This window comes from Anopheles coustani, chromosome 2 (genome assembly GCF_943734705.1).
Source record: "Anopheles coustani chromosome 2, idAnoCousDA_361_x.2, whole genome shotgun sequence".
NCBI classification, from domain to species: domain Eukaryota; kingdom Metazoa; phylum Arthropoda; class Insecta; order Diptera; family Culicidae; genus Anopheles; species Anopheles coustani.
The window spans coordinates 5,808,953-5,836,516 of NC_071289.1; the positions used below are offsets into that span (position 1 = coordinate 5,808,953).

At 46.7% G+C, this 27,564-nt stretch overlaps 1 protein-coding gene across 1 annotated transcript; it reads left to right on the forward strand.

Moving 5' to 3' along the window:
- The first annotated feature begins 12,084 nt into the window (after positions 1-12,084).
- On the forward strand, positions 12,085-27,479 carry LOC131263693 (neurogenic protein big brain-like). Its single transcript, XM_058265938.1, has 6 exons — positions 12,085-12,260; positions 12,928-13,094; positions 14,723-14,849; positions 24,413-24,620; positions 26,104-26,918; positions 27,071-27,479. The coding sequence occupies exons 1-6, from the start codon at positions 12,094-12,096 to the stop codon at positions 27,477-27,479; spliced, it is 1,893 nt and encodes a 630-aa protein (XP_058121921.1). The 5' UTR covers positions 12,085-12,093.
- The last annotated feature ends 85 nt before the right edge of the window (positions 27,480-27,564 follow it).

Sequence of the window (27,564 nt, forward strand, 5' to 3'; positions counted from 1 at the left end):
CGTTGTTTAAATATCTTTTGTAGGATTTCCGGCGCGTCTCGTGTTTGCCCCTTGTGGCTCGTTGGGATTGTCTAGGAGGTCTGGTCTACGGTGGATGTAACGTCTCGTACGTCTTGTAACGTCTCGAGAGCAGCGTTTAGAACACCACAAACAAATTACACAGCTCGATGGAGTCAAATATTGATGAAAGGAGGCAACCAAATATGAACAAGCTTTCCTTCGTCAAATCAAGAAACTCGAAACAATTCGTTGCCTCAACTTGACGGCATGGAAGTGAATACTTCAACTAAGAAATATCAAAGTTGGCTATACGCTCTCCCAACGAGACCCGAAGCAAACCACACCTTGAGGGCCCCCAGAGTACTCTCTTGATAATGAAAATGATATCCTTCTATCGCATCACCATTTCGTAACCGCTAATTATTGTCTGCTTTGCAAATGAACGCCACCGACATGACCGCATCGCACGGAACTACTTCGGTTAACAACATTACCTCGCCATCCTAGGGCTCCACTGTGGCACCATCAATCAAACTATCGACCAAATTGTACTCCGGCCATGACCGAAACCGCGTGAATGCGAAGAAGAACCCCCCGCGCATTTTGGTTGCGGTCGGCGAAACTAATTGCGTGGAAAATGATAAGCCACAGCGGATAATATTTCATCGGTTTCATCCCCTTGTCAGGAGCGTTCAAGTCGATCAAGATGCCAGAACTTCCTCCCCAGAGTTTCCCGGTCATTTCGTGCAATTGATGCTGATTCCGACATCGCACATATTAATCGCGTGCAATAATCTTAACGAAGACTACATACTAGGGGGGGATAGTTTCGCACTAACTGACGGAGCTGAAGCTGGAAAGAAATGCATTTATCAACGCACAAGGACAGGCGAACCTTGTGGCAATGAGTTCGTAAGTCATAACATTTAATCACCACGGTGGCCATTGAATTTACGAACCTACCATCGCCCCTCTCCGTTCAAAGCAATATCGTTTCATTCTATTAGATCACATTGCGAAGGTTCTCCGTTTTGATTCCCCGCGAAGTTCCTGGCACGAGTTCGGGGGTAGGAAAATCTCTCTGGACGCGATCAACGATGCGTAACGACTGCGTGAGGGTCAGAAGGCCAAACGCGGCGGTTGGAAGTTGGAAGCATTAGCATTACGTCTATCATCTGCTAAACGATGCCATAATCAACATAAACATTAACCCGTGGGTCGTGGGAGGGAAACAAAAAAAAAAAGGCGTCCCGAAATTACCACACGCACACGACGGGAGAGGGAAAGGGGATGTAGGTCTCGAGGGGGCGGCCAAATCCCGACAATGTGTACGATTCCGGCTCCATTCCGATCGGTGGTTGGCCACTTTTCCGGACGGAAGGTCCTTCGACCCAGATCGGGCTGTCTGGTCGCGGTCGGTTGTGGAAAATCATCACCAACTTTTTTCTTTATCCTCCTGCACGACTCACGCAAACCCATCGCGCGTGTGTAATATGAATTTCATGAAGTCAAACGAACCGAAACATGAGAAATATGCTAAGCCTCCAAACGAAGCCCGTGGAAAACCGACGCACCCCCCCCCCCCCCCCCCCCCCCCCCCCCGATGGCCACGATATCGTCTATCTCCAATCCAGGGGAAAATTTGCAAATATTTGCCTTTCGATTGCTTCCTCCTTCGGCGCCGATCGGAGTGCCGAAATTTCATCGACGAGCAGGAGGCGGTAAATGTTTTCAAACTGTTTAGTCTTTTTTTGTTGTTGTTGTTGTTTCCGGAGTTTTTCCGGCCGCTTTGAAATTGCCCCGTTGTAATCGACTCGCCCCTAAATGATGAAGGCCTGCGACGGGTCGAATTACGTCTTCTTTCGAGAGTTTTCTCCATCCTCATTATTATACTTGCAAGAACACATTTCCACTGACATCTATTTATTCTAATGTCACTTTGTTCGAACTCGAAAACAAAGAACCATGACCAACCAACAGGAAAGATCGAGACGAATAAATTACTGTAGGCGTATGTTCAAGAAGATTAATGATTCTTTAACTGTATTTGTTTCACTTTTGTCTTTATATCGATAATGAAGGTTTTGTACTAGGTGGAGTTAACAACTGAAATAAAAAACACCTCCAGAAACAAAGAAATATTTGAAAGCCTTATTTTTAGTTTGTAAATGATTACGAAAGATTCAACAAAATGAATTTCACTATTTTATACGTTAATTTTTAAACGAGCATAAAAAAGAGAACTAGCATGCGCGCAAGTTGTACGCAACAGTAACATACAACATATACAACTTTGATGCAAGTTGTAAAGCATATTTGAGGTATTTTTTAATTTTCGAATAATATCGGTGCAATAATAATTTCCAAACAGAGTCCTATGCCCTGCTAAAGACTACAAAAGGACAAAAAACAATAGAAAATATGTAGCTGGAAACTTTCAAAACTCAGCACTACCAATTGGTTTAATTGTAATATTTCCGAAATATTTTCATAGGTATGAAATGAATTGGGAAGATTATAAAATCGATGGCAACAAGAAAACCTTAAATCAAGTAAATTAACAAAATGTTGTTCTATTGATACGGGGAAAAAAGAGCGTTTTCCAACAGCACAATACAGTGGAATGTTTCATGCGTTAGGTGGCAAAAGAAGTCCTGCAACTACAAGTCGTATATTTGCATATTTCTCGTTATTAAAGGGCATGTTAATATGTTAGCGTTGCTGCGTTGCTTATCTTCTTAAGTTGGCAAATGCAGTGCAAATATTAGGGTTTCCTTCCTTTTACCAATTAACGTTTATCTAGCTTTCTATTCGGAAAAGTTAAAACTTTATCTTAACCAAACAAAACCTCCAAAAAACACTATCAAAGGTTAGAGATAGTGGTGCTATTACGCCGGACCACGGTTTGTTGTTCTCAAGGTTGACAACATCGGGGCAGCAGATTAAATTGTTCGGGAAGCGCTCCATAAGCCCGCTTCGTTCCGTCCTCGGAAGGAATGGCGGAGGACCCGACGCCACCGTATGGTCAGATTATAAAAGCTGATAAACGGTCGCTCTGATTGCTTCCATCGCTTGGCCTCGGGCCAGAAGCAGAAGCTACCGGATGGACCTCTCTTAAGCCAGATTGGGTTGCCGCGGTTTCTCCGTGTTCAGAGTCTGGCAGCATGCCAGATTTCTTTAGATTTACAAGAAGATCCAGAGAGAGAGTAAAAAACAACCGAAACCTATCGACACACCTGGCGTCGGTGCGTGCGGACGCGTACGTTGTCTTTCCGACATACACCCGACGAGTTCCGTAAACCGATTCCCGACGATGGTCGTGCGGCCCGCCGTCAGACGTTAAACAATATCCAATCAAATTAATAACAACCGAGCACCGAAAGGATTCCGCTACAGATGTGACGGTGAGTTGGCTTGGCAGCCGGGAAGGAGGTTTTTTTCTACCTTTATTGTCATGCTTATTCGGATCCTTTTTCCTCGCTGCCAACCCGGAAAAGTAGAAACGAAACAACCACACTGCATGTAAAGCAGCGAGGCATCGTGCGGTGGTTTGAAGCGAAGAAAAGCAGTGAAGGTAAATCGAAAAGTAAAAAAACGTCGAGCACCTTCTGATCCTTTTCATAAACTGACCATAAAAAAGGCGAGAAAGAAGAAAGGATCACGACAGCATGGCACGGAGCATATTTTGGGAAGCCACAAGAAATCAAAGGCCACCTTCGGGGCTTCACGGGAGCCCCTCGTGCCAGCAGCCTCCCGTGCCGTTCGAACCTCCGATCCGCTTCAAACTGTTGCTTCTTCCCGTCCCTTTGTCATCGGGTGCAAACACCATCTTCGGGATTTCAGGGCTCCAGGGTCGCACCAGATGAAAAGCACCTTTCTTAGGACGCCGTGGCAACCGTTAGCCAATGCCTGAGCCAAGGGCGACCCGCTGGCAAAGATGTTGTTGACTGATCCCGTGCATCTGTGTCCGCAACCATAACCGTCCTAATGTCCATGAAATAGCTGAACAGCGATCCTTCTTTTCGCTCGGTAAAACGATCCACAAGTTGACGTCTGCAGGACTCTCCGGGGAGAAGGAATGCAGAAGAGGACAAGCCAAAAAATGAACCCAACGCGAAAGTGCATTCGTATGGATGCAATTCTAGGCACAAGTTTGTGTCTCATCTTTCGAATCATCTTACAATGTGTTTGCATCTGGAGTTTTGGTTTTCCATTTGAAATAAATTATTTTTTCCTAGCTGTTTGGGAAAATTCAAAGATCATTTTCGATCAGTGATTCAATTCATTTGATCATGATATTGAATCTAAAATAACTCATAAGACACCTTCGAACTGTTGTAAACGTTTTATTAACATAAACCCACAGTTTTTTTTGTAAAGAAAATGTATAAGAAACATAAAGATGATCTAAACAGAAGCATTCTGCTATGATATTCAATACATCGAACCAACAACATGGAAAGCAACACCCACTCACAGCAAAACGGAACAGATGCATCCGATCTGATCTGCACATCAAGATTCTAGATCAATATTTGAATTCCACTCCCGCGAGCGAAAACCATCCCGAAAAAGAAAAAACCCCGCCAGCCGTTTGCATCCGCATTCCGAAACAAATCCAAGTGATGCGTAGGAATCTTTTATGCTGTCTTTTCGGTTCGAATGTTTCTCTCCATCAAAATAACTATGCACACCGTTCGATGCAGCCTTCCGATCTCGCCGCGCTTCAGCCTCCTGCGGCATTGTCCTTTCCAATACGATGGTGATTGAAATCTGCTGAACCCTCCGGTTCCGCATCCCGGAGTTTCTTCCCCGTTTCCTTCCCTGCTTGCGCCAGCAGGTGATGCTTCTGGCTCCGGGTCGTGATGGAAATGGTGCTGCAGTGAAGGAATTTTCGCTTCCAGCGTTTAACAAAAAAAGAGAAAAGGAAAGAAAAAGGAGAATAAGAGGGAGAAAGAGAGAGAGAGAGTGACAAATCCAAAAACCAGTCCAGGAAACACCTGCCCATGACGAAAATTGCTTTTAATGTTTTTTGCCTCCCGGCGTCGCGCTCGTAAGCGGTAAGCGTGTATTTTGTGCGTACGGTTTGCACGCGGAAGCTGGCCGAAACGATGGCCTGGTAGGGGAGAGACAGGGGTGGAGAATGTGTTATTTTTGTGTGGGGAAATGGAGAAGAAAAAACAAAACATAAAAATCCTCCATCAGAACAGCTCGAGGATCATCAGGTCGCTCGATATCGAAACCCGGAATGTGTCGAATTTGTGAGGAAGGATTCTGAAATATTTTTCATTTCGCTTCCCTCCTCGCATGCATTTCTTTCGATGGAAAAGCATCATCGTTTGCTCCTCTTTTCGATTCATCTTCGTTTCTGTTCATTATCGATCATTCTTGGCGTGCTAAAAGATAAGTGCAGGGCGGCGTGCGTCAGTGCGTGCGCACGTTTGCCGTCAAAAGGTTTAAAAAACGTCAAAACCAAGGAAAGAAAAAGAGTTAAGTGCTTTTATAGGCAGAAAAATATTTAAACTTTGGAAAAATTACCTAAAAATTGCGTTTTTATGTATTTTCCTTGCAACCTAGGACACGTTATTTCTTGACTTAAGAATAAGACACTAATATTTTTTAATACATAACAACATGTAAATCAAGTTTGAAAAATACGATTTTATCTTCTCACAACTTTGAGAACGCAAAATTTGAAAAAATTCAAACTGGCGCCATTTTTTCATGATGCATCAGTAATTCTAAAACAAGCACAAAAAGGAATTGAAAAACATAAATCCAAAGGAAAAAAATCACAATCCTCTTGCTCGGGCAGCAGGCTCGCGTTGGCAGGATTATTTTCCTCCTCCGCCCCTTTGGACCCACGCCTTCGGTTTTCTCCTACCAGGAAGTGCCACGAGACGCCGTTGGAACCATTCCGCCACCGTATGAGATTCCTGCAGTCACACCCCATCTGTCATTACTTTTATGAGGGATGATTATACCTGCCCAAGAACCGGCACATGTCGGTGGCTGCACCCTGAGCGAACCTTCGTTCGATCTCAGGTTTCTGCACGAGGACACGCCGAAATAACAGTTGAGGAGTACAAGTTGTCCTCAAAAGTGAATTCCCGAATTGCTGCACAAAACGATCGATAATGAAACGACCGTGATGACGATGAAAATCCAGCATTTCGGAAACAATATTTTGCTTTTAATTAATGCTGATTGATCGGCGGGTCTTATCTTTTTTAAATTTTCGGCTCGAACGCCCACCCGAAAGGGGGTCATCAAACCCGTACGGTTATCATAATTGTTTTCGTTAATTGAGTTTAAATTTTCCCTCGCAACAATGTTGCGTGCGCCGAAAAACTGTCCGACATGGAACGATGACCAAAACGCATAAAACTTACCTTAAACTATGCGGCTCGTGGAACATTCGGTGAAATGTTTGCGAATGAATCTTTTTATTACCAAATTTTGCGGCAGTGAAAATAAGCCAATGTACCCACGATAATGATGATGATAACGGCACGATGTGAACATGTGTATAGTTCGGGAAGAATTGGAAAAAAGTCCAGAAAATTCCCCCGCTGAGGAATTTAAAATTTACCACCAAATCACTCAGCTGAACTCAGCGCAAAAGGGAAAAGAAAAACGATCAGACACTGGAAAATGGGGCCACGGCGTTTAATTACACCGGCCGATGGCTCAACGGTGATCGGGAGATGGAATTTTTCCGACAGTCGCTCTTTGCGGCTCGAACGACGAAGCGGAGGACGGCAAGAAACCAGTCAAACCGGAACCACTTTTCAAACTTTTTCCCCCTCGACGCCAATTGCCAATTACTGACATGTCCTTAAACATTGCAATTACATCAAGCAACCCTTTCATTTGAAATGTTATTCTTCATTGGGCACGTATTTTCATGAACAAATGTATTAAAGTGATTCAACTGGGACGGAAAATTAATCATCTCTAGACTAGAGAAAACGTTCCTTTTTTCTTTCACATTTATACTTGTTTAAACATTTTAATATCGTATGTTCGAATCATTTTCACAATCTTTCACATATTTATCGTCATGTTTCATTTCACAGTCGTGGGTTGCATTTCACAGCTTTAAAACACCTCAACCACATTTTTAAATCTTTCATTGCCCCACCGAAGCTGATAACGGCGAGCAGAGTATGGAAAGCTGCCAAGAACCTGCAGCAATTTCCCGGAAGTTAAATATCGACTGTGTGACAAATCCAACAGGCAAACAGATTCTTCCCCATGTCAAAAGTCTCTACGGTCTGTGGGGTGGAATTGCATCGGTCTTCCGTTCGTTACGGTTCACATAATTCCCAGCGCGTCGAACGCTTCGGTAAGCTCCGGCAACACCTCATACAGCAGGTGTACGGCATTAGCGGTAATCCTGAGTTATGAAAATATTGCTGCCCAGGGGCTCGGAGGCCGTCGAGCTAGGTCGGTCCTAGCAGAACCGTTCGTTGGAACGTTGTTTGTGCGAAAGGAGCTGTTTTTATTGGAGTTAGAGGATATGATAACAGAGGTGAATAAAGTTTCCTCGAAAGTTTCTCTCGGCAATCGATGATGTATAATAGATGCAATCGAAGGTGGTTTATCGATTTTCGAACGGCTCTATTGACAAACAGAGGAACAACTTTAACCGCAGCAGAAGTTTGATGATGTTGAGGTGAGTAGCAATTAGGACAAGGGTCAATGAAGACAATGTGTTTTAGTTATTTGTGGATCACAACATTGACATTGGAAACCGGAAAATGCTGCGATACAGCTGATACCGTGTTTCGGGTATGATACCGAGTTGGTTACGTTTACTTTGTAACGATGTTCCTGTGAGAACAAGAATAATTTCCTTTTCAAGATCGACATACAAGTTGTGGTTAGGAGAACATTATGAAGAAAATATTGATTGTTGAAGGCACATTGTTCGAAATTTCCATATGGCACTTGCATGCCTATCAATTCTATATGATACTCTTCTCATATTTCTCGTGGGAAACTGGTTTGGTACTAATGTTTAAAAAGAACCCTCTAAACCGCAAACCCAGACGTCATTAACTCAAAAATAATAAATTGCTCTGAAATGCTTCAGGCATGAGGTTTATTGTTAATGTTTCAATATCGTTCTTTGGCAAACCTATGCTATGAATGGGTTCATTAGATTGATTTTAAAATAATTGGTAGTTAACCTAAACAGGGTCCAACATATGACTCTAAAAAAATTCGAAAAATTCTCTTTTCATTTCAAAAGATAATCTCATTTGAAGCTACTTTAATCATTTCTAATCGTGCTATAATAATGTTCTTACTTTAGGGCCTTGATTAAAACTTCCTTCCGAGAGTCTGGGACGCAGGCTGGAACACTCATATTTGGTTGTTCCGGTTACGGAAGACAGTTCAGATCAAGTTACAACCTGGGCGCGTGTCCTCCCGGGGCTTCCCAGAGTGAACGAAACCCAGCGGACGTCCACTCCGGCAGCTGTTTGTGTCAGACATCGTCCAAGCAGTTCCTTTCTACCTACCTTATGCTTACCTTACGGGCGTTGTCCACGTGCCCCGAACTGTCGAGCGCCCCAAAAATAACAGAAAACACCCAAATCACCCCGAAAAAACGGATCCTTCGCCTTCGGTACTCGCGAACAATTTTTCCAAACCGATAGGAAACAAACGGATGGATAAAAACGACCCCGACACCGTCAATTAAAGCCTTCGTTGAACTTTGAAATAATAATCCAATATTAAAAAGGGTTCGAACGCATCCCTTCGAGGAGACGCGGACAAATGTTTCGACGCTCGAAATACCATTTGGGAAAGAGTATTTTCCGATCATTAATTTTTTTACTCCTCGCACAACATACTCTATGTTATCTTTCCACTTCTCGCTCCTAATGATCGTACGTTTTTGTGAAGGAAAAATGAAGCCCAAACCCGAAGACACATGCTCTGGAACGGAAGAGTTCAAGTACGCGCCAAATTTTTTACAGATTACTTTTAATTTGAAAGGTCAGAACAATAAATTAGACAACACATGCTATGTGAAGTTGGTTTAAAAACGAGTTAAGAGTTTCGTTTTCAAAAGACTGGAGGAAAACCATATGCGTTTTAAATGGAAATATACGTTTTAAAGGAAAATATCAAAAGCTTACAATCATTAATGTAATTGCTCGTATATATGAAAGCAGTATACAACACCAACTCAGTTCAACGGATATTCCAAACAGCTTAACTTTTTCATAAAAACACTCTAGTACGAAATGCGCAACAATACCGCACGGGTTTGTAATTGCACACCGAACCTTTTGAAATGCAATGTTTACCAACCAATAAAAGCAAGCTTTCGGCGAATAAGTGGGAAACGCGCAATAAAGAAGGCCTGAAAGTGCGTTGCCAGAGCGAAACCCCTAATTTGAGCTGTCGAATTTCCCGAGGCACGGCGAGATTCGGAAACCTGTGCACATGTGGTGCAAGCGGCTTTGGTGATGCACTGCTAACATAAGGGCGTAGTTCGGATGCAGTTCTCGGGTGCCGGTGTTCATGCCTTAAACTTGCCATTCGAAGGGCGTTCCGGGGAAAAAAGGTACCCTCTACGCACATCGTAACCGAGAACATGCTTTTTTCTTCGTTTTCAGTAAGTGCGGGATGTGGAAATCCCATCCCTGTGGCAACTTGCTTAAACCAGCAGCTTCGGCCTGCCGACAGAGCGGTGATCCGACACGACAACTGATGCTTAAAAATGCTCGAACATTGGCCGACAAACAGGAGCACCCGTGTTGGGGTCCGTTGGAAATTTGAATCTGATTGCGCACCTGCCCGATTGATGGAAGGCGGAAAGGAAGGAAGTGTCACGAAAGGAGAGCAGCTCGTTTATAGGACGATCAAGGAGCAAAAAGATCCTGTTTTTGTCAGCTTCGGCATGTAATGGGAGTTTTATTTTCTTCCTTTCTCAAGCACAACCCACAGCGAAGCCACATTTGGCCAACGAACTTTTCGTGACTGAAACTGTCCCGATCGTAACTTAAAGTCGTCTGCAAATTCTCCACGACGAACGAGCATGACAATTCCTAACGATCGCTTAATCGCTGTACAAATGATGGGGCGATGTCAATTATTTCCCTTCCAAACACTCATAAAACATTGGAAGCCGTTTTTTTCCAGCCGAATCTTCAAGAGATGGACTTTTGATTTGATTTACAAACAATCATGTATCATGGAGATTTTTACATAAAGTAGAAGGAACACTACAAAATCCCTGGAGCAGTTCTAGAGGCGGAGAAAGTCAACCCGGGACAAGGCCGGACCACCGTGCAGATTTGTAAGACGATCACGCAGACAAACACGGCCGCACACCCGAGTAAAGGAATATTATGCAAATCGCACTCGATGCAACGGGCCAGTGTTTCCTTAATAAATTGCATGTAATTATGCATACATGTCGATTCATTTGAATATTAGCCTTGTAATTGGTTTCACTTTTCGGGCCGCGGGATAAAAGCGACCTCGTGGCGGCACGGTTTAAAGATGGGCCACAATCTCCCGAAAGGCACAAGGACACAAATTGGCCAATCCATCGTCTGGGCCGTAATCGTCGTTGTCGTCGTCGTCGTTGTTGAGCGAATGCGAGTACGAAATTCTTTATGGACCGCTTTAGTTGTTGTCGGGTTGTCCGGGATTCGCGGAGTGGTGCGTGATTATCTTGAAAGTTATGTTTATCGTTTGTGAGGATAACTGGATTCTCACCGGATGTGCAATCAAGGGCTTGACTGAATCAATTCTTTGTGAGGCAATTTAAAGTATATTTTTCGGACATTTCTGTTTTCAAACCATTGGTGTGTTTAGATTTTGTAACGAATTGAATGCCCAAATTGTCCTTAAATGAATTTTAGATATAGTTTCAATTGAAGATGAAATTAAAGAACGTTGGAAATTACCTTCAATAATAGTTATTTCCTTAATTTAAAATTGGAAAAAAATGTTAGCTCATGAAAACATAATCATGATTCAATGTGCTACTAATCAAAACTCAATGTAAAAAATAACTTGATAAGCTTCTAGCAAAACTCCAGCATTAATCTTGTGAAGTGTTAAACTAGTATCGAATGGTTCCAAATTTATTTTGTGCACAAGAATCCTTTTTAGACTTCATCCCAATTTCCTTGATCTAATTTATCGTTTTAATTTTGCACGATTTCCACTTCGTTCCCAAAATTTCCCCGGAAACTAAACAAAATGATCTGTTGCTTTGGACTGCATTTGACACCCCCGGTTTGAGGCGATAGCAAAAAAAATTAAACCTAGGGGAAAACTTAATAGAACCGAGAGCGTGCCGAGAAGGGCCCTGCGCGGAAAGTAAATATGTAGGAAAAGGAAAGAAAGGATCGAACAAACACAAGTAAGTGAGGGAAAAACGCAAAAGAACCCCCTGCGAACGAACGAAACAAAAAATAAAAGGGCAAAGAATTGTGTTGATTTTTACTGCACAACGCTGCATGTATGCAGCATTTTTGGGCGAGAACTGCAACGGCTCGGATGAACCCCTCCGGCCGCGAATGAACGCGCACCCCTTGCGAAGGGTGCCGCGGCGTGCGATCGCGGGTTCGGTTCGCGGGGCGATTCTCGTTCGTGGAATCATTCGTGTTCGTGCGCTCGAGACGAGAGGACGCGTCCGTTAGTCCTGTTGGTGTCTTCCTTTGATCTTCTAGACCGCCTCTTCCGGTGCATTTTGCCAATTGTTTAATTGGTTTAGTGTGAATAGGTTTTTCTTGTGATTTTAAAAAGGTGTTAAAAGGGAAGATAGGTAGAACCGAATTTAAAGTGAGTGTTATTTGACGGCAGCTTTCGGACGGTATTCAACAAGTGGTTGCTTTAGTGTGTATTCACAACCATGCGGACGGTTTATTCGTGCCACAAGAAGTCGTAGAGTGGAAAACCAGTGCGCGTGCAGTGCGTTTCCGGCGTGCCCTTACTAACAATCGTGATTTCAACCCAAGTGCTAATTGACCTCCTGACCACAAGCGAGTGGATTTGATTGCTCATCAAAAGAAAAAACCTCAGTGCCCAATCGTGGAACGTTCCATTAAAGCCAGCGCCATGGCGGACGAAAGCCTGCACGTTCCGGATACGAGCATCGACTTCCACATCATCCAGCTGTTCGAGCGGCTCGAGACGCTGCGCAAGGAACCGGGCCAGAAGCTGTCCCGGTCGCTGCAAGGCCGCATCAACATGCACACCGAGCTGCGTAGTCTGGAGTTCTGGAGGTACGTATCCCCCCAACCTCCGCCCTCCCCTTCCCATCGTCCCATCAATCCAATCCGTAGTCAAACTTGCTGCGACCACAGAAACCCCTTTTTGATAACACGCTGCACGAACATCCCTTATCGGCGCTCCCATATGTATGTTGCAAGCATGATGAGCATACAATTATGATAAGCACCCGCCACCCGATCCAATACTGACGCACGGTCGGGATTCTAAAACGCGCTCACACACTGATACCTACGAGGTACAACGCTTGTACGAGCCAGTCCCACTTAAGCCAATCAAAAATGACTTCGAACCCTTTCCCGACCCGTTGTGGTTGTGCCGCTCTTCGGTTTGGTGTGCCTGATTGAAATCGCTCAAATATGCATATGTATATGCTCCCATTTGCAAGCATTGCCCTGTGTGTTGCGAACTGAAACCGTAGTCTCAATCGAAGATCTTTCTGAATTTTTAAATGTAAAATCCAATCAATTATTAACCTTAACACGAAGCGAACGGAGTGGTTCGAAAGTGAAGAATCTATTTTTTAAATATGTAATGTTAAGACTTTCCCCAAAAGCTCCCTCAGCAGCATTTTCTATCGATTGAGGAAAATAGTTTTCCCTTTAAATTACTTCATCAACATTCAATTCAACTTGTTCTTCCGTTTTTCCACCCCCACAGATCGATCACGTGCGAAAGTTTGGCGTCGTTCTTCTACGTGTTCATCGTTTGCGGTGCTGCTGCCGGGGCCGGCGTTGGGGCCAGCGTTTCGTCCGTCCTGCTCGCGACCGCCCTCTCGTCCGGCTTCGCCATGATCGCCCTCACCCAGTGCTTCCTGCACATTTCTGGTAAGCAACAACCGAAGGGCTCATCTACATTAACTTTCTCCACGTCGTTGTCGTCGTCGTGCGGTGTCACCATTCGAGCATAATTCATTACCATCGGGAACGTGCTCCCGTGGAAACAAGAACGTTTCTGCCCCAGAAATCCATTAAACGGTAGTCCTGGTCGCTTAATTCTGCCGGCTGTTCGGTTATTATTATCATTTTTTTCTGTACGCCACTCTCACCACTGGAGCACGTAAAGTTTTGCGAAATTGCCGAAATATTTCACCGGACAATTTTCCCCGGAGAGAAAGTACGGCCGGCATGAAATTGGCCCCATCGAACACGGTGTGCAGCTAACGAGTGCACAGAAGGAGGAGCAGGAAACCCAAAACCCCACAAGTAAATAAAGTGCATCGATATAAAACCCTCCGAGGGGTCGTTTGGCGCACTGTGGGTCGTGTGCCGTTGCGCCCAACATACCGAACGATTTTCGCCGACTGCATCCGAGCATAATTATCATTAACAACCATTAAAGAAGGATCGTAAAAACAAAGGCCCCGAAAAACGCCTTTCGATGCCTCGCCATGCCGTTCCAGAGTCTGTAATTTCACTTTTGCCTCCGCACAAAGTCGCACGTCACTCGCAGGGACGGGAATCTTTTGAGTGAAGTCACCATCAGGACACTTTTTTTTCCTCTTCAGCTTTTACATTCCATTTTTCGCCATGTAATTTTCTGATAACGGACCTCGAGCATCTGCGCGAGCAATGGGAATGGGAATGAAAAGGAAGGAGGCCAAGAATCGAACGCGAACCACCCATAAAACAACACACAATTCTGCCACGACCGCGATCATCGACAGCAGCATCCAAAACGTCGAGGTTCTACCCCGGCTTTGTCACATCAGTATTCAGGATGGCCAGAATATCCTTCCGGGTGGCAACGGTCGGCTTACAAAGAAGCTGTAATTTCGCCAGCCTGTGCCTTGGCCATGTTTCTCGGCCGGCTTTCGTGTGTCGAACGAATGGGCACCGGCCCAAAATGTGCATCATCAGCGAGAAGGAGAACCATTCGTATGCGGCCCGCAAAACTGCAGCCTCTTGTCTGCGTGCCAAAAGAACGAAAGCCAAACACACACACACACGAGGACAAGAGATTAAAAAAAAAAAGATGCCCGAAACACATCTGCCACCAGGCCAAGAAGTGCCGAGCAAAGGCGAACTTCTGAAGAAGACGCTGCCCTCAAGGAGAGGATCTTGCACGGAATCGGGACACGAGATAGCGTTTGTAATTTCGGCCTGCCTGCCTGCCCGTCCTCCCTTTCCCAAGGGCACCATTTCGTCGAGGGCACGAGGTTCTGGAAAAAGGAAAAACAAGCTTATTTCAGGCGCTCTCCATGGTTCGGGTTCAACAGATTCCGGGGTTTTGGGTTGATTTTTGCTGATAAATCTGCAATTTCGGTCGCAGTATCTATTTATCTTCGGGCTTGTGAACCCGTTGGCTTTCCCGCTTGTTGTTTTATTTTTCCTCCGAGAAATGTCCCCTGATATCCTCGGCTCGGAATTTAAAATGACTGATTAGGAAGATTGATGAACGATTGGGCGATGTGTGTAACCACTTTCTTGTTTTCTTTCCCAACTTTCCTTCGCAGGAGCCCACGTCAATCCGGCCGTCTCGATCGGTATGCTCGTTTCGCGCCAAATCTCCCCGCTCCGTGCCTTGCTGTACATCATCGCCCAAAGTGGAGGCTCGATCGCCGGTGCCGCCCTACTCTACGGGTAAGTGAGCCTGCAGATATGCATACATACGTACAAGTGGCACCTGCAAAGATTGTCCTTTATTTTTTGCCTTCCTTACCCGTCCCGTTAATCCCTTGATCTACGTGGAGCGTGCGCCAAACCGGTTTTTTCGGTTTTATTTAAGCACATCCCGGCGTTTGATAAAACAAATCGACAATCCAACGCGAACGGAACTCGTGCGGAACAGTTGCCCGCCTTGGTTCGCTCGGTCGAGCATGCGAACCGGCCTCAACATAACCTCGGTCAAAATCCGCACCGCCAAAAAAACCTCCAACTGGCCGCCGGATAGCGTGCGGCCAGCGCGTCCTCCCACCCCCGGTGCCAGGTTTTCATTTCACTGATGATAATTTATGGACCGTAATCACCGGCAGGTGATACATATTTCTGCCGTTCGCTTTTCGGTCCCTGCTTCATCGGGTCATTTTGTTTTGGGCCCTGGGTTTCAGGTTGTAATTTTTGCATTCGACAAAAAAATTCTCCGCACAGTGTCCGCCCGTTTTGGCATGTGCAGTTGTTTCTTTGGAGGATTTTGTAGTTTTTGCTTCTCGTTCCACATACATTTTTTCGGCCCCGATGCACCACGAAAATGCAGGTCCCGACGAAGGCGATGAAAAGGACGATGATTTTCGAACAGCTTTCAATTTACAGGCTCGTTAAAGCAAAAAACGATGCACTCGGAAAGCTGTTTTCTTGCAGGGGAAAAGAGGGAAAATATCATACAGAGGATAATTTTCTTGTTGAAATTAGCTTAAAGCAAATTTTAGACCACTCATGGTGTTCACTCGGTTTAGAAACAGAATACAAAATTTGTTCTTTGAACGTGCGCTCCAAAGAAAACAGAACGACGAAACCAACGCACCACGAATTATCTACTAAAATTGTCAATCCATCTTCATTAACCCGTCACGAAGTGGTTATGCAACACTTCTTTCTCTCGTTCACGCTGTCGATCGTCGTCGTCGGGTTTCTAGAAGTGTTCATAAAACGAACAATTTATCTAGCCCTCCCACCAACGGCAGCCCATTACCAAATCAAAACAAAATCCTTATTTATTAGCCAAACACGAGCCGTACGCAAGTGATCGTCGCGATGTCGCGGGTTCGATCCGTCAACCACGTAATGTTTGTAAACAAATGCGTTGGGGGATAAATTATCGCGGGACGAAAAGAAAACACCCACAGTGCGGGTGCGAGGACAATTTGCTCGTGTCGTGTCAGCGAGATCGCGGGAAAACCCCATTTCTTAGTGTGCGTTACGGGATCAAGAGGATTACGCTCAAGGCGCGCTGGTTGATAAATATTAAACGACTTCTTCATCACCTGCTGCCGAGCGTTCGATGAAAGATCTAAACGGTCACGAGATCCCGCGAACTCCTAGCCATCTTACATTGCCATTTTGGCGGGATTTGAAAGCACGTGGGAAAACGATTAGATGCAACCGGTGGCAGCTTGTTGCCGGAGATGTAGGCGGCCATTTTGAATTAGGATGCTGCACCAGGATTTCGTTGTATCGTCCGTTTGTGGTGCATGGGAATGCAGCCGCCCTCGTCCAAAGGCCTGCTTTTCGGTGCAGCTGTTACGACTTTGATGACCATAAAGGAATCACAGAGGCAGGCACCTAGCAACCGTTGCCTGGAAAAAAAGGCAGAAACCCGAAGCGTAGCAAACCGAGACAAAAAAAAGGACCTCTTTTACCATGAAAAAGGTTCAGGTCAGATTCTTCCCGAGAGCGAGACGGTTCGAAGTGGTTGTTTGAAGCGACAAAACCGAGGCTCGAAGTGGAATCCTGTGGAAAAAGTAGATCGAGAAACGCGAAGGACTGACTGCCTGAACAAAGAAGGAAAAAGGCTACGTGTGTCAGTGTGTTAGGATCTTCAGCTCCATCCCACAAATGGTAACGTTTTAGTTCCTTTTTTTCGGACGGATTTTGGGATTTAGTGAACAAAAAATCTGTTGCAGGAGGCTGTCGGAGATGTAGCTCCTTGCACCAATACAACGGACCACGGGCTCCGCTCCGAAACCGATCGCCTTCGGGGCAGGCAAATGCGAGACCTTGCCGGGAGCAATCTGTTGAATTCGGGGCCTGTCTTCGAGATGAGCGATGCGAGGTGAAATCTGACGCCATCTGCTGCGCGTCGACTCGGATTGTCTTGCGTCGGAAAAAAGGCGTCTGCTATCCGAACGCGCGCTTCTTGGAACGGACTCACGGAGATAGGAGGAGGCGACAGAGCCGACGCGAAACGACGTTGAGCGGGGAAGATCAGAGTTATTCGTATGATAATTTGAAATACGCTTTTTTGCCACTTTCAGAAGAAGTCGTCCAAGTGGATCAGTGGAACTAAAAAAACACATCCCTTTTGCTTTGCACGTGAATCATTCGACTGGAAGTGGGGGAACAAATCAACCTTGGTTGCGTGTTCTTCCTCCGTTCCAATCTCCGAACCGGTCAGAGCCAGGTGCCAGGTGCATTCCCGACTCGCCGTTGTTGACTTTCCACCGTTGACCATCCCCCAACCCCACGGGGGTTCGATTATGGAAACGATAGGGGCGAGCCCTCGATGAAGGAGTCCACGTCCAACTTCGTTTCCACACTGGTTTCCCCTTCCCAACTGGACAATGCTCTCGATTGTGTCCTCCGCGCGGAGGGGATTTATCGAAACAGCTGTTCGACGTGGTTCGATCGATTTTCCTCTATCGCGATCACGTCATAAGCTGCTTCCCTTCGTTCCACACTTATTCCCGGATGTTTGATGAACTGCCTGGACGCAGTCACGATTATGCATACACACGCTGCACCGCGATGCATTCTACACGCATGCTTTCTTCGCCTTCAATCGAATTAGCACTCCGTCAGGTTCCGTGAGCTGGAGTTGCAGCTGGAAAGTAATATCCATCCATCATGAATTCCGTTCTCATAACTTACAGTCCGTTCGTTCGTGACGCGAGACGCTGCTGTGCATATCAAAAAGCTAACGATCGGCGATTGGGGGATCCCTTGGTCACCGAACTCATGGTGGTTCTCTGTCCAGTGTTGAAGGGACAGAACCCCAGAGGTCTTGAGACACACGCGACGCGGCAGCTGCAACATTTTTAGAGGCATTATTTTGTTGTTTGAAGCTATACGCTCTTTGTCTTTGTCTTTGGAGCTTCTCAGATTTCGTTGATCAATTTCATTTTCTTTCGTATTCTCGCTTGAAAAAAATTAGAATCGAAAAAAATGCTCCTCAGGCGGTCCTATCTCTTTGTTCCATTTTGTTTTTCGACACAGTATGGATGTCATTATACGGGTTCTAGAATACCATCATCTAGAGGGAACCACTATATCAACCAATCGTTGTGTCTTCTCCGACATAACACGAACTTCGATCATACTTCTCCTGGTGGAATACACGAAGTCTATAAAACCCATATGATCTCCAGATGATGATCAACTTGAAAAGTGATCCGTTACGACAAAGAACAGATAACCAAACACTCTTCTTCCAAGGCGCGAATGATCGTCAGTTGTCGGATGGCCACCCTACGCACTCGTGAGATCTTGTTCCAACAGCCGTTACACATTACAATCTGTCATCGACTACAATTTCAGTTGTTCCGTTTCCGTGGGGATCACTGGTCCGCTTTGGCGCCTCACTCTGATAGACATTCCAAACGTCAGAATCTCCCCGTTGAGTTGTTTCTTTACCGCTGACAAGCTTCAACTGCTTAGCACCGACGGAAAAGTTGGTTTAATAATTGGTTTCCATGTAAATTAAACACTCTCACTTTCGGCCGAAGGTCACCCCTCGAAATCTGTTGGAGCAGGAGTTCAAATGTTTAGCTCCTAAAGAAAAGGGGACGCACAATTGGTCGTTTGTAGTGTGGTTGTCTTCCCATGGAAGACACAAACATCGTCGACATGTTCGGTGAATTAACGGTCCGATAACATCGTCAACTTCAGGAGACATCCATCCTGGCCTCGAACGAGTCAAATGGATGGATGGATGGATTGGCTTTCCCCGTTACGGAGCTCTTCATGGGAAATGCACTTGTGTCGAACGTGGGCCAAAGTGTCACTCGTCGGGCGTGTTGAGCACAGAAGCAAATGCAGTTCCGAGTTCGGGACGAGAACACACAACAACGAAACGGTACGGTTGCCATTAGAGCAGCTCAGCAAACCGGTTAAGATCAGCCTGGGAACGGCTGTGGCGTGTCTCCAACGTTCTATCTCTGCCCTTGACAGCCAAGGGCTTTGCGGCTGGCATGTGAACATGTGTCTCGAATTTGTTGCCTCAACGAGCGGACCATATTTCACACACTCCCTAAGAACGCGGAGGAACGCGTTTCGCTGCTGCGGGAAGCGAAAGGTTAATGAGGTCAGAGCCGAAAGGGGTTCGAAAGGCAGAAGAGTGTGCCTTTTATTGGTGCTTCTTGGAACCACGTTCATGAGGGTTCGTTCTTTTTTTCGTTCAAGTAATTCCCTCTGCACGAGTTATGTTGTTCCGAAAACTTCCGTCCGTCATCTGCAGCCAAAGGACGTACGCGATGGTGGGTGGAGCCGGTGTTTTGCGCCGTTGCTTTCGGTTTCTCCGAGGCCTGGCCCCAAACTCCACAACGCCACTCCGTGTGGATCCTGTGGGAAAATAAATGTTCACTTCGGCGGCAACGCTTGGCGGTGGAATTGGCGAGCAATTTTCTTCGGCTTAAGATTCCCAGGAGAACATTAAAAAATAATATTTCGTTTGCGAAAACCAACGCAAAGCCGGGATGCAAAGAAAAGGGAAGCGGCACCCGGAACGACCTAAATAGAGACCCGAGCAGTCGTGAAACATCCTCCAGTAATCACGGTGCAATAACGATTGCCAGGACGACTCGAAGGATGCCAGCAAACACACTCACACACACACACACACATGCAAACATCGAATGGACCATCGAAAAAAGGAACTGGGCAAAAATCTACCTGTACCTCTCTGTACGGGGTCGTACCTTTACATGCACTTAGCCGGTCGCCCCGGTCGTAATGCCTGGATGGTGGTGCTCATGGGAAAAACCTGAGCCACCGTGCCGAATCTTTGCTGTGCAGTTTCCCCCACTCAACCACCTCCCCCAATCCGCCGGTCCAAGAGCCGTGATTCCCTCTTCATTTCCACTCCACGGTCGTTTGTTTGAAAAAACACAAACAAATGAATGTTGAACAGGAAATGCCAAGCGCAAGAAGGAAGCGCTTCGCTCTCGGAAACCAGGTGCGTTATGCTGGTTAAAGTGAAAAGGTGAAAAAATATGGCGTACTCTCGGGTCCTCGGTTCGGGGGAAGGCGCGATCGGAAACGCTAGGAGGGAACTCCTACGACGCAAAAACGAACGCGTATGAATATCAGATTTTTCCCTCCCTCTTGCTTTACAATTTAATGTTCCACTGTCTTTCCCTTCGTTTGCTCAAGCCGACCCACTTTAAAATTTTCAGTTCCCGGAACGAAACCGAAAAGCGGAATTTGCAATGATCCTGGGAAAACAGAAAAAAGGCCATCGCAAGCGAACCTGTGTTTCATTGCTTCTTTCGCAAACATATATATTTGCAATGACAGCTCTCGCAACCATCAGCTTTTATAATTTGAAGCTTCCCATCCGACACCTTGCATTGCACGGGCTGTGTTTTGCCGGGAAAACCCCCTAAGAAGGTCCTTTTCCCACGATGGTTGCTTCACCTTTCACGGTTGATTGGAAGTTGGGTAAGAATTCTTCTCTTTTGCAGTAAAATCGGTACCTTCAAATGAACCCATCACCGGTTGCAGAATAGCGTTACTTTCCCACGGATTTTCCCAATCTCCCTATAGTGGTGGCATTATTAATTCAAAAGCATCGACCATATTTCACCATATTTGCATACGTGCCATCCGTTGGCAACTTTGTCAAATCGCCATGCCAATCGGTAACGGGACATGCAGCGGAACGGCCCGTACGGCCTAATAGAGATCTGGCGCTAAATTTTATTGCTAATTTATGCACGCCAATCAGCTCGGGAAAGGAGAAACATATTCCAACCGGCTGCGGCAATCGACGGCAAAACGACGGAGGGGAATGATTATTGCAAATTTTCTACCAATTGCTCACTCTTTGGCTTCGATGCTGGCGACAAAGCGGTCGCAAAACGGGGGGGGGGGAAACAGTTCTTGACTTCTCGCGACGCGCCGCGGTTTCGGTTGCGGGCAATTAAGTTATTTTCGGGGCCGAACAAATTTTTCGGCGCATCACGAAACCGAACACGGCCACGGGCAGGAAGTGGACGATTTTGGTGAATGACGGGATGCAGCCCGCGGAAAGGCCTGTTTTCGGTTGAACTCTACCCTGGGACGCAAACACAGGAAAATGGGTTGATGAATTATTCCGTAGCGTGACTGACTGGCTGGCGCTTCGCTGGAAGAACGGGAATGACAACTCCACGCAGTGAAGGTGGTGACCAACGACCACAATGTTGCCCAATGTTGGTGCACCGGAAGAGCTCGTTCCGTGCGGTACGTGATTGGAAACGCCAAACCCGCCCGTCGGCACTTTTCTGGCGAGACGCGACGCGACAGAAGGAGCTGACAAGAATAATCCACGACGACGAATAAAATATCGACATTTGGCCGCGTGTTGTTGGCGAAGAAGAAGCAGAAAGGCTGCAGAGAAAGCAGAATGCATCAATAAACAAGCGGGGAACAAAAAAAAGGTTGAGCTAACGAGAACGGCCGACTCATTGCCACTTGTTTAATCGACCTGTGCGTTGTTTGCTTTCCCGGAGTCCGGAACGATCTGTTTGGGTCATAAAAAACGCCATCCCTTCCACGCGCGAGTTGCAACAAAAGGCTGCCAGATTAGCGGAAATGTCCTGCGCAAATGCTGGACGAAAATGGTGGAAATGCACCCAATTTTCCCCGGGCCCGCGATGGGAAGCGGTAACGATGGTCATAAATCTCACACGAAACAAGTGAATCCATGATCAAGTGAAGTGGTGGATGATTATTATTTTTCCTTGTACCTCTCAAATCCTGCTCGGTTTTTCCATTCTGATTAACGGGAGGCAAACAAAAGAGGAACACTTGCTTTGCCCTCTGCGATGGGAAGGGAGGGTGGGATTTTTCCGATGGAAATGATACACTTTTTCTACCAAAAAAATAAAACCAACCCGGCTTAATGCCATCCCTTCGAACGTTCCGTGCCATATGCAAATAAATAAAAACCACAATCATCATGGTCGCGCCACACGACCTTCGCGTTGTTATTGTTACAGTTTTCCCCGGGAAAAGGGGACGGAAAGACGCGCCCATGTTCGATTGGCTTAGTCACGATTGGGCTCGAATGAGGAAGTGATTGTCGGGCAATAACATCTGCATATGCCGACAATTATGCACTTCCGAAAAGGGCTGCCTTCGCCTTTTCCTCGGAAGGGCAAGTGCTTCCAGTTAAACGGGTTGAGATGATGGAAAGGATTCGAGAAACGGGAGGCAGCGGGGAAAAGAGAGACGCGTCGACAGATGTGGAAGTGGTCGATGAAGAAATTGTGGGAAGAAACTCTCGAAAGGATGCGCAGTTCTTGCTGCGAACGAATCAATTATCTTCGGCCCACTTCAAGTCATCAACAGATGATGACGAACGATGATGGCAATTTTCCTGGCCTTCATTCGCCGAGGAAGAGTTCCGACAACGACATCGAATCGAATCGAACAATTTGTGCCGCCTTCAGTGAACGTCGTAAAACTTTCAGCGCGTTTAAAATTTATCGCCGCTATTGCAAAAATTAAACCACTTCCGGAAAACTGGCTCGGTTCGAATGAGAAAAGAATTGCGCGAGTCCTTTCCGCAACGAACACACTCTCGAAAAACTGTAACAAACTGCTTTGACCTGCAAACCCACTCCCCCTGGGTGTTAGACGCGCGTGAAAGTGGAAAATCGAGGGAAAACACTCGACAGGAGGGGGAAAACGTGTCAGTAAAAAACGCCGTCCCTCGCGCCCTTGCTCGCTCCGACCTCAACATCGGAGGTCACAGAAAAACAAACAACTGTTCGCTCGATACAACACTGCCATCATCATCGTCATCGTCATCGAGTTCTCTCCTGGCCAATTCGGAACCGACCAACCCTCCTGTTTCGTTTTCCGGATGCTGCGCGAACAGGTCCAGGGGGAAAGGACGGTGGTTGTGGTTTGCGGAAAAGGTCTTATCGCACTTCCTAGATCCGGTGATCGCGGATTATGGGTCAAATGTGGTGTTCGGTCGGGGGTTTTAAACTCCCTCCAGGACATGTATCAATTACACTGATGAATTTTAAAATCCACTTCCATGCGGAAGAGAAAAGAATACAAGGGGATTGTGGTAAGTTCCGGGTGTTACGGTCCAGTGGAAAATCATCCTTCGCCTTATGGACAATCCTGCGACCGGAACTGGTTTTGAACTCTGGATTTTCCCCTCTTCTTTTTTAAAAACATGTTTTAACGTCAACCACGTTCTCGTCACTCTTAATTTTCAGAACCGTTTGCTATAAAATTCACTAAAAAAAAATGGCCCCTTCAGAAGGGCGTTTCCGACCAATTGGCTTTATGTGCCCGGAAAGATGTGATGCGTGTTTGATATCGTGATTGAATTAAAATCCACTTGTTCCCGTTCCCAGCGCAATTGAATTGCAACAGATTTTCAACCTGACACAAGTGGTACCGAAATTTGAGAGCAACATGAAAAAGAAGGGAAACACGAACTCGTTGTTCAATGCACTTGTTGACCGGGTGTGTGTGTGTATGTAGGCAATAAATTAAAATTTTGAGAACATGTGGACTTGGAGTGCAACTGCATTTCGAAAGTAGTTCGTTTTTGAGTGCACTTTAACGCAAGCAAATCCAATGTTCCCACGGATGTTAAAATAGTCCCTTGAGGTTTATTTTATGATGTCGACTGAAGCGACGACCACAATTATCTGTAATTTTCATTTGGGTTTGCCAATTTCGAAAAGAGTCCGAGAAAAATTAAATAAATCTTTAAACAAACGAGAATACGGTTCGAATGGGGTTCCTCATCCTTTGTGGATAGATATGACCTTCTTAATGCTTCCTAGGTGGTAAAGTTAATTTCTTTCCACACACCTTGCTTGCAACGCTCTGAAAGGTCCGCTGTCACCTTGCTTATCTGCGGACAGGATATATCTTTTGTTCAATTTTCTCCTCTTGGGACATTTATTTTGGGAAAGTTCATTCCAAGAAAAAACCCAAACCAAGAACCCGTCTCGGAACCGTTAATTCTACCTGCTATTCCTGCCTTGCGGCGAGGAAGGCATCCTGCAGTTTCTTCACCTTGCTTCCCTTTTTTTCTCGTTTGAAGGATTTTCCAACCATTTCGGGCCAATTTGGTCCATTACCCAAATTACCTGTCCGCTTGGCGAACCTTCCCCCCGCTGACCGCCGTGATCGCCATGAAAGAAAACTACTTTAGAACTCCGTTAACTATTCTTCCTTATCCGTGTCCCGTTGCGTTTTACGATTTTCCAGTTGTTTTTAACCTGTGGGTTTTCTTTGCGCTTCGTTCCATTCCACAGTGTCACCGTGCCCGGCTATCAGGGTAATCTGCAGGCGGCCGTTTCCCACAGCTCGTCCCTCGCCGCCTGGGAGCGCTTCGGCGTCGAGTTCATCCTGACGTTCATCGTCGTCCTGGCGTACCTCATCTCGACCAGCTCGTTCAAGAAGTACTTCGGCTCGTCGGCGATCGCCATCGGGGCGGCGTACAGTGCGTGCAGTTTCGTTTCGGTAAGATCAAAGTCTTGTACAACGGTTTGCGCATTACATCTCGAGTTCCTTTGACGCGTCTTGAAATGCGCTGAAGTTCCAAAAAAAATTCCATTCTCATGCATCGTAGCGACGATTCCTTGAAGGATGAACATTTCATCGACCTTTTCCTTCTTTTTGACCTCAAAATTTGTAGGGTACAGTTTCTTCTCCTTAAAAAAAAAACTACAAGCGATAGGATAGACAAACAATAATCAACCTACATTAAGGATTTCCCAACCGAGTCCCAACGACATCCGCACGATGTTATCTTCGATAAAAATCCACTATTTAAAGAAGATATCATCATAGACCCGGACTCCGGTGCTAGGGTCCTTAGATAACGGTTAAATTGAACACTCCCTCAACATGGACAACCCCGGCACATAGCACGTTGTGGTAGTTATGCGGGATGGTAACCATAACAAACACATCGCGGGTTGCTTCGACCCCTTCGAACTTGGTGCGTTCGAGCGCGATAAGCGATCAATGCCAACATGATGTGTCTTCTGGGAGGGGTGTGTACGTTTTTTTTAAACCATAGGAAACAGAAAAAAAAACTATGTTTAATGTCGCCCTCGACCTGCTCTTTCTAGCCAAAACCTATGCTTTATGTTCGTTCGCTTTTAGTTCGTTCTTCTTCATTCTTTTCAAAACGATTTCCGTTGCAAGTTTTACAGAAAAAGAAACACACATACACGTGGTCGAAACGATCCTGTATTATGCGGGGGGAAAACGATCCCCCATCGCTTACTCCCCGGCTTCAACCACACACATTATGAAATTTGAATCTGGATAAAACACCTGCCTGGCAGTGCCGGTATTTTTCGACTCCGGTAAATTTCTTTTCCCCGTGCAATGGACGACGGTATTATTTCGTTTTCGCCTTACGTCTCTCTGTAAGGTTCCCTTGTTTTTTTATTTGTTCCTTGCTTCGTTGAATTCCCCTTGGTTCTTCCTCCGTCCTCAGTTATCTCCTGCTCCTTGCGCGAACGGCTCCGGTGCGGTAAGCCGAAGAGGTGTTGCGCTCCGTCCGGGAACGAGAAAAAGGTTCGCCGGATCTTCGAACCTAATGAACTCTCGGTGTCCACAAAGGAGCGATCCCTTCTTTTTTTTCCTCCGATCCCAAAGATGAAGCAAGGAGAAAATTTCTTTGCGCATTAGATCCTCTCGAGGAAAAGGATATCCTTCTCAAACGGTGCACAATTATCCGGATGGATCTTCCCGGCGGCCAGGTAGATGCTTATTGTTCCCTCGGATGGAATGCCCGGAGGAAGTTTGCTGTTGCGCTTTAGGAAAGACGATCCTGCACAGCTCCAAGCAGGCCATGGTGGAAGATTTATTTGTCCGTCCATGTCGTGTGTGACAAATGCGAAGGAAGAGAAGCAAAATCTTTCAAGACGAAAAGCTTTACAAACAAAACACCGTCTCTCATCGTTGTACGTCGTTGGTTTTCCGTTTACAGATGCCCTACCTGAATCCGGCTCGCTCCCTGGGACCTTCGTTTGTGCTGAACAAATGGGACAACCACTGGGTGTACTGGGTTGGACCGATGGTTGGCGGCGCGGTGTCCGGTGTACTGCACGAGTTCATCTTCTGCACGAAGCGCTCGGTCCGGCGTGGCTCGAAGGACGACGTCGACTCGAGCCTCAACTCCGAGGACGACATCAACTACGACATGGACCTGGAGAAGCCGCAGCAGCAGCAGCAACCGCACCATCAGGGCAAGTACCACCACTACCGGGCACCGAGCGGGACCCTGTCCGGCAGTCAGCAGCGCTACTGCCAGAGCATCTACACGGCCGAACCGACGTCGAAGGTGGAGCGCGTCGAGTCGATCTACGGCGGCACCAAGTCGCTGTACTGTAAGTCACCTCCGCTGACCCGTGCCAACCTGAACCGCTCGCAGTCGGTCTACGCCAAGAGCAACACCGCACTCAACCGTGACCTGCCCGGACCGCGTGCGGGACCACTCGTTCCGGCCCAGAGCCTCTACCCGCTACGCGTGACCGCCGCACCTCAAACGCACCTGCAGAACCAGAACGTTCAGAACCAGCTCCAGCAGCGATCCGATAGCATCTACGGCATCCGTAGCTCGATGCGGCAACCGACGGGACTTGCGCCGGACGGTAGAATGCAACAGCAGCAGCAGCAGCAAATGGTTCCACCACATCCGGGACCGGGGTCTGCCGATCCACAGGGCTTCCAGCCGATCTACGGCACGCGCAACAACCCGAACTGCTCGAGCGATGGACTGAAGTTTGATCGAGATCCGAACAGGTAAGCATCAAACCAGATCAGTGCACATGAGACCCGGCAACACCCGGGCGATAGAAGTGTCTGAACAGTGTTCTAATGCATAAACCTTTCCCACTGACTGACAGTTCTCTCCTTTGAACCTCCTTTTCCCACCTGCACGATCAATGAAGCAGCCGCGATGACACGCTGAGCTCCAAGTTCTCGCGAGGAGCACCGGCCGGAGCCACGGCGAACGGTCGTCCCGATTCGATGTACGGCGGAGCGCCAAACCAGCGGCGCATTCACTCGGCCCAGTCGGATGACAGCTCGTACGGCTCGTACCATGGACCGGGGCCGGCCCTAACGCCACCGACACGCAACGCCAGCAACAGCAGTAGCACCTACAACCCGGTCCACGGTACGGTGCTACCGTCCTACGAGCGAAAGACGTCCACCTCGTCCTCCTCGAACCAACCGCAGCAGCAGCAACAAACTCGTGGTGGACCACAGAATGTTCCCAGCATACAGAACTCCAGCCTACCTCCACCACCCCCACCGCTACATCATATGCCGTACAACCTGCATCCCGTGAGGCAGAACTAGGCACGTCCTCCGAACCTTCCACCAGCCAACATTAACTCCTTTCGAAACTAGATAGATCCTAAGATTCGTACGAAAGAAATCGAGA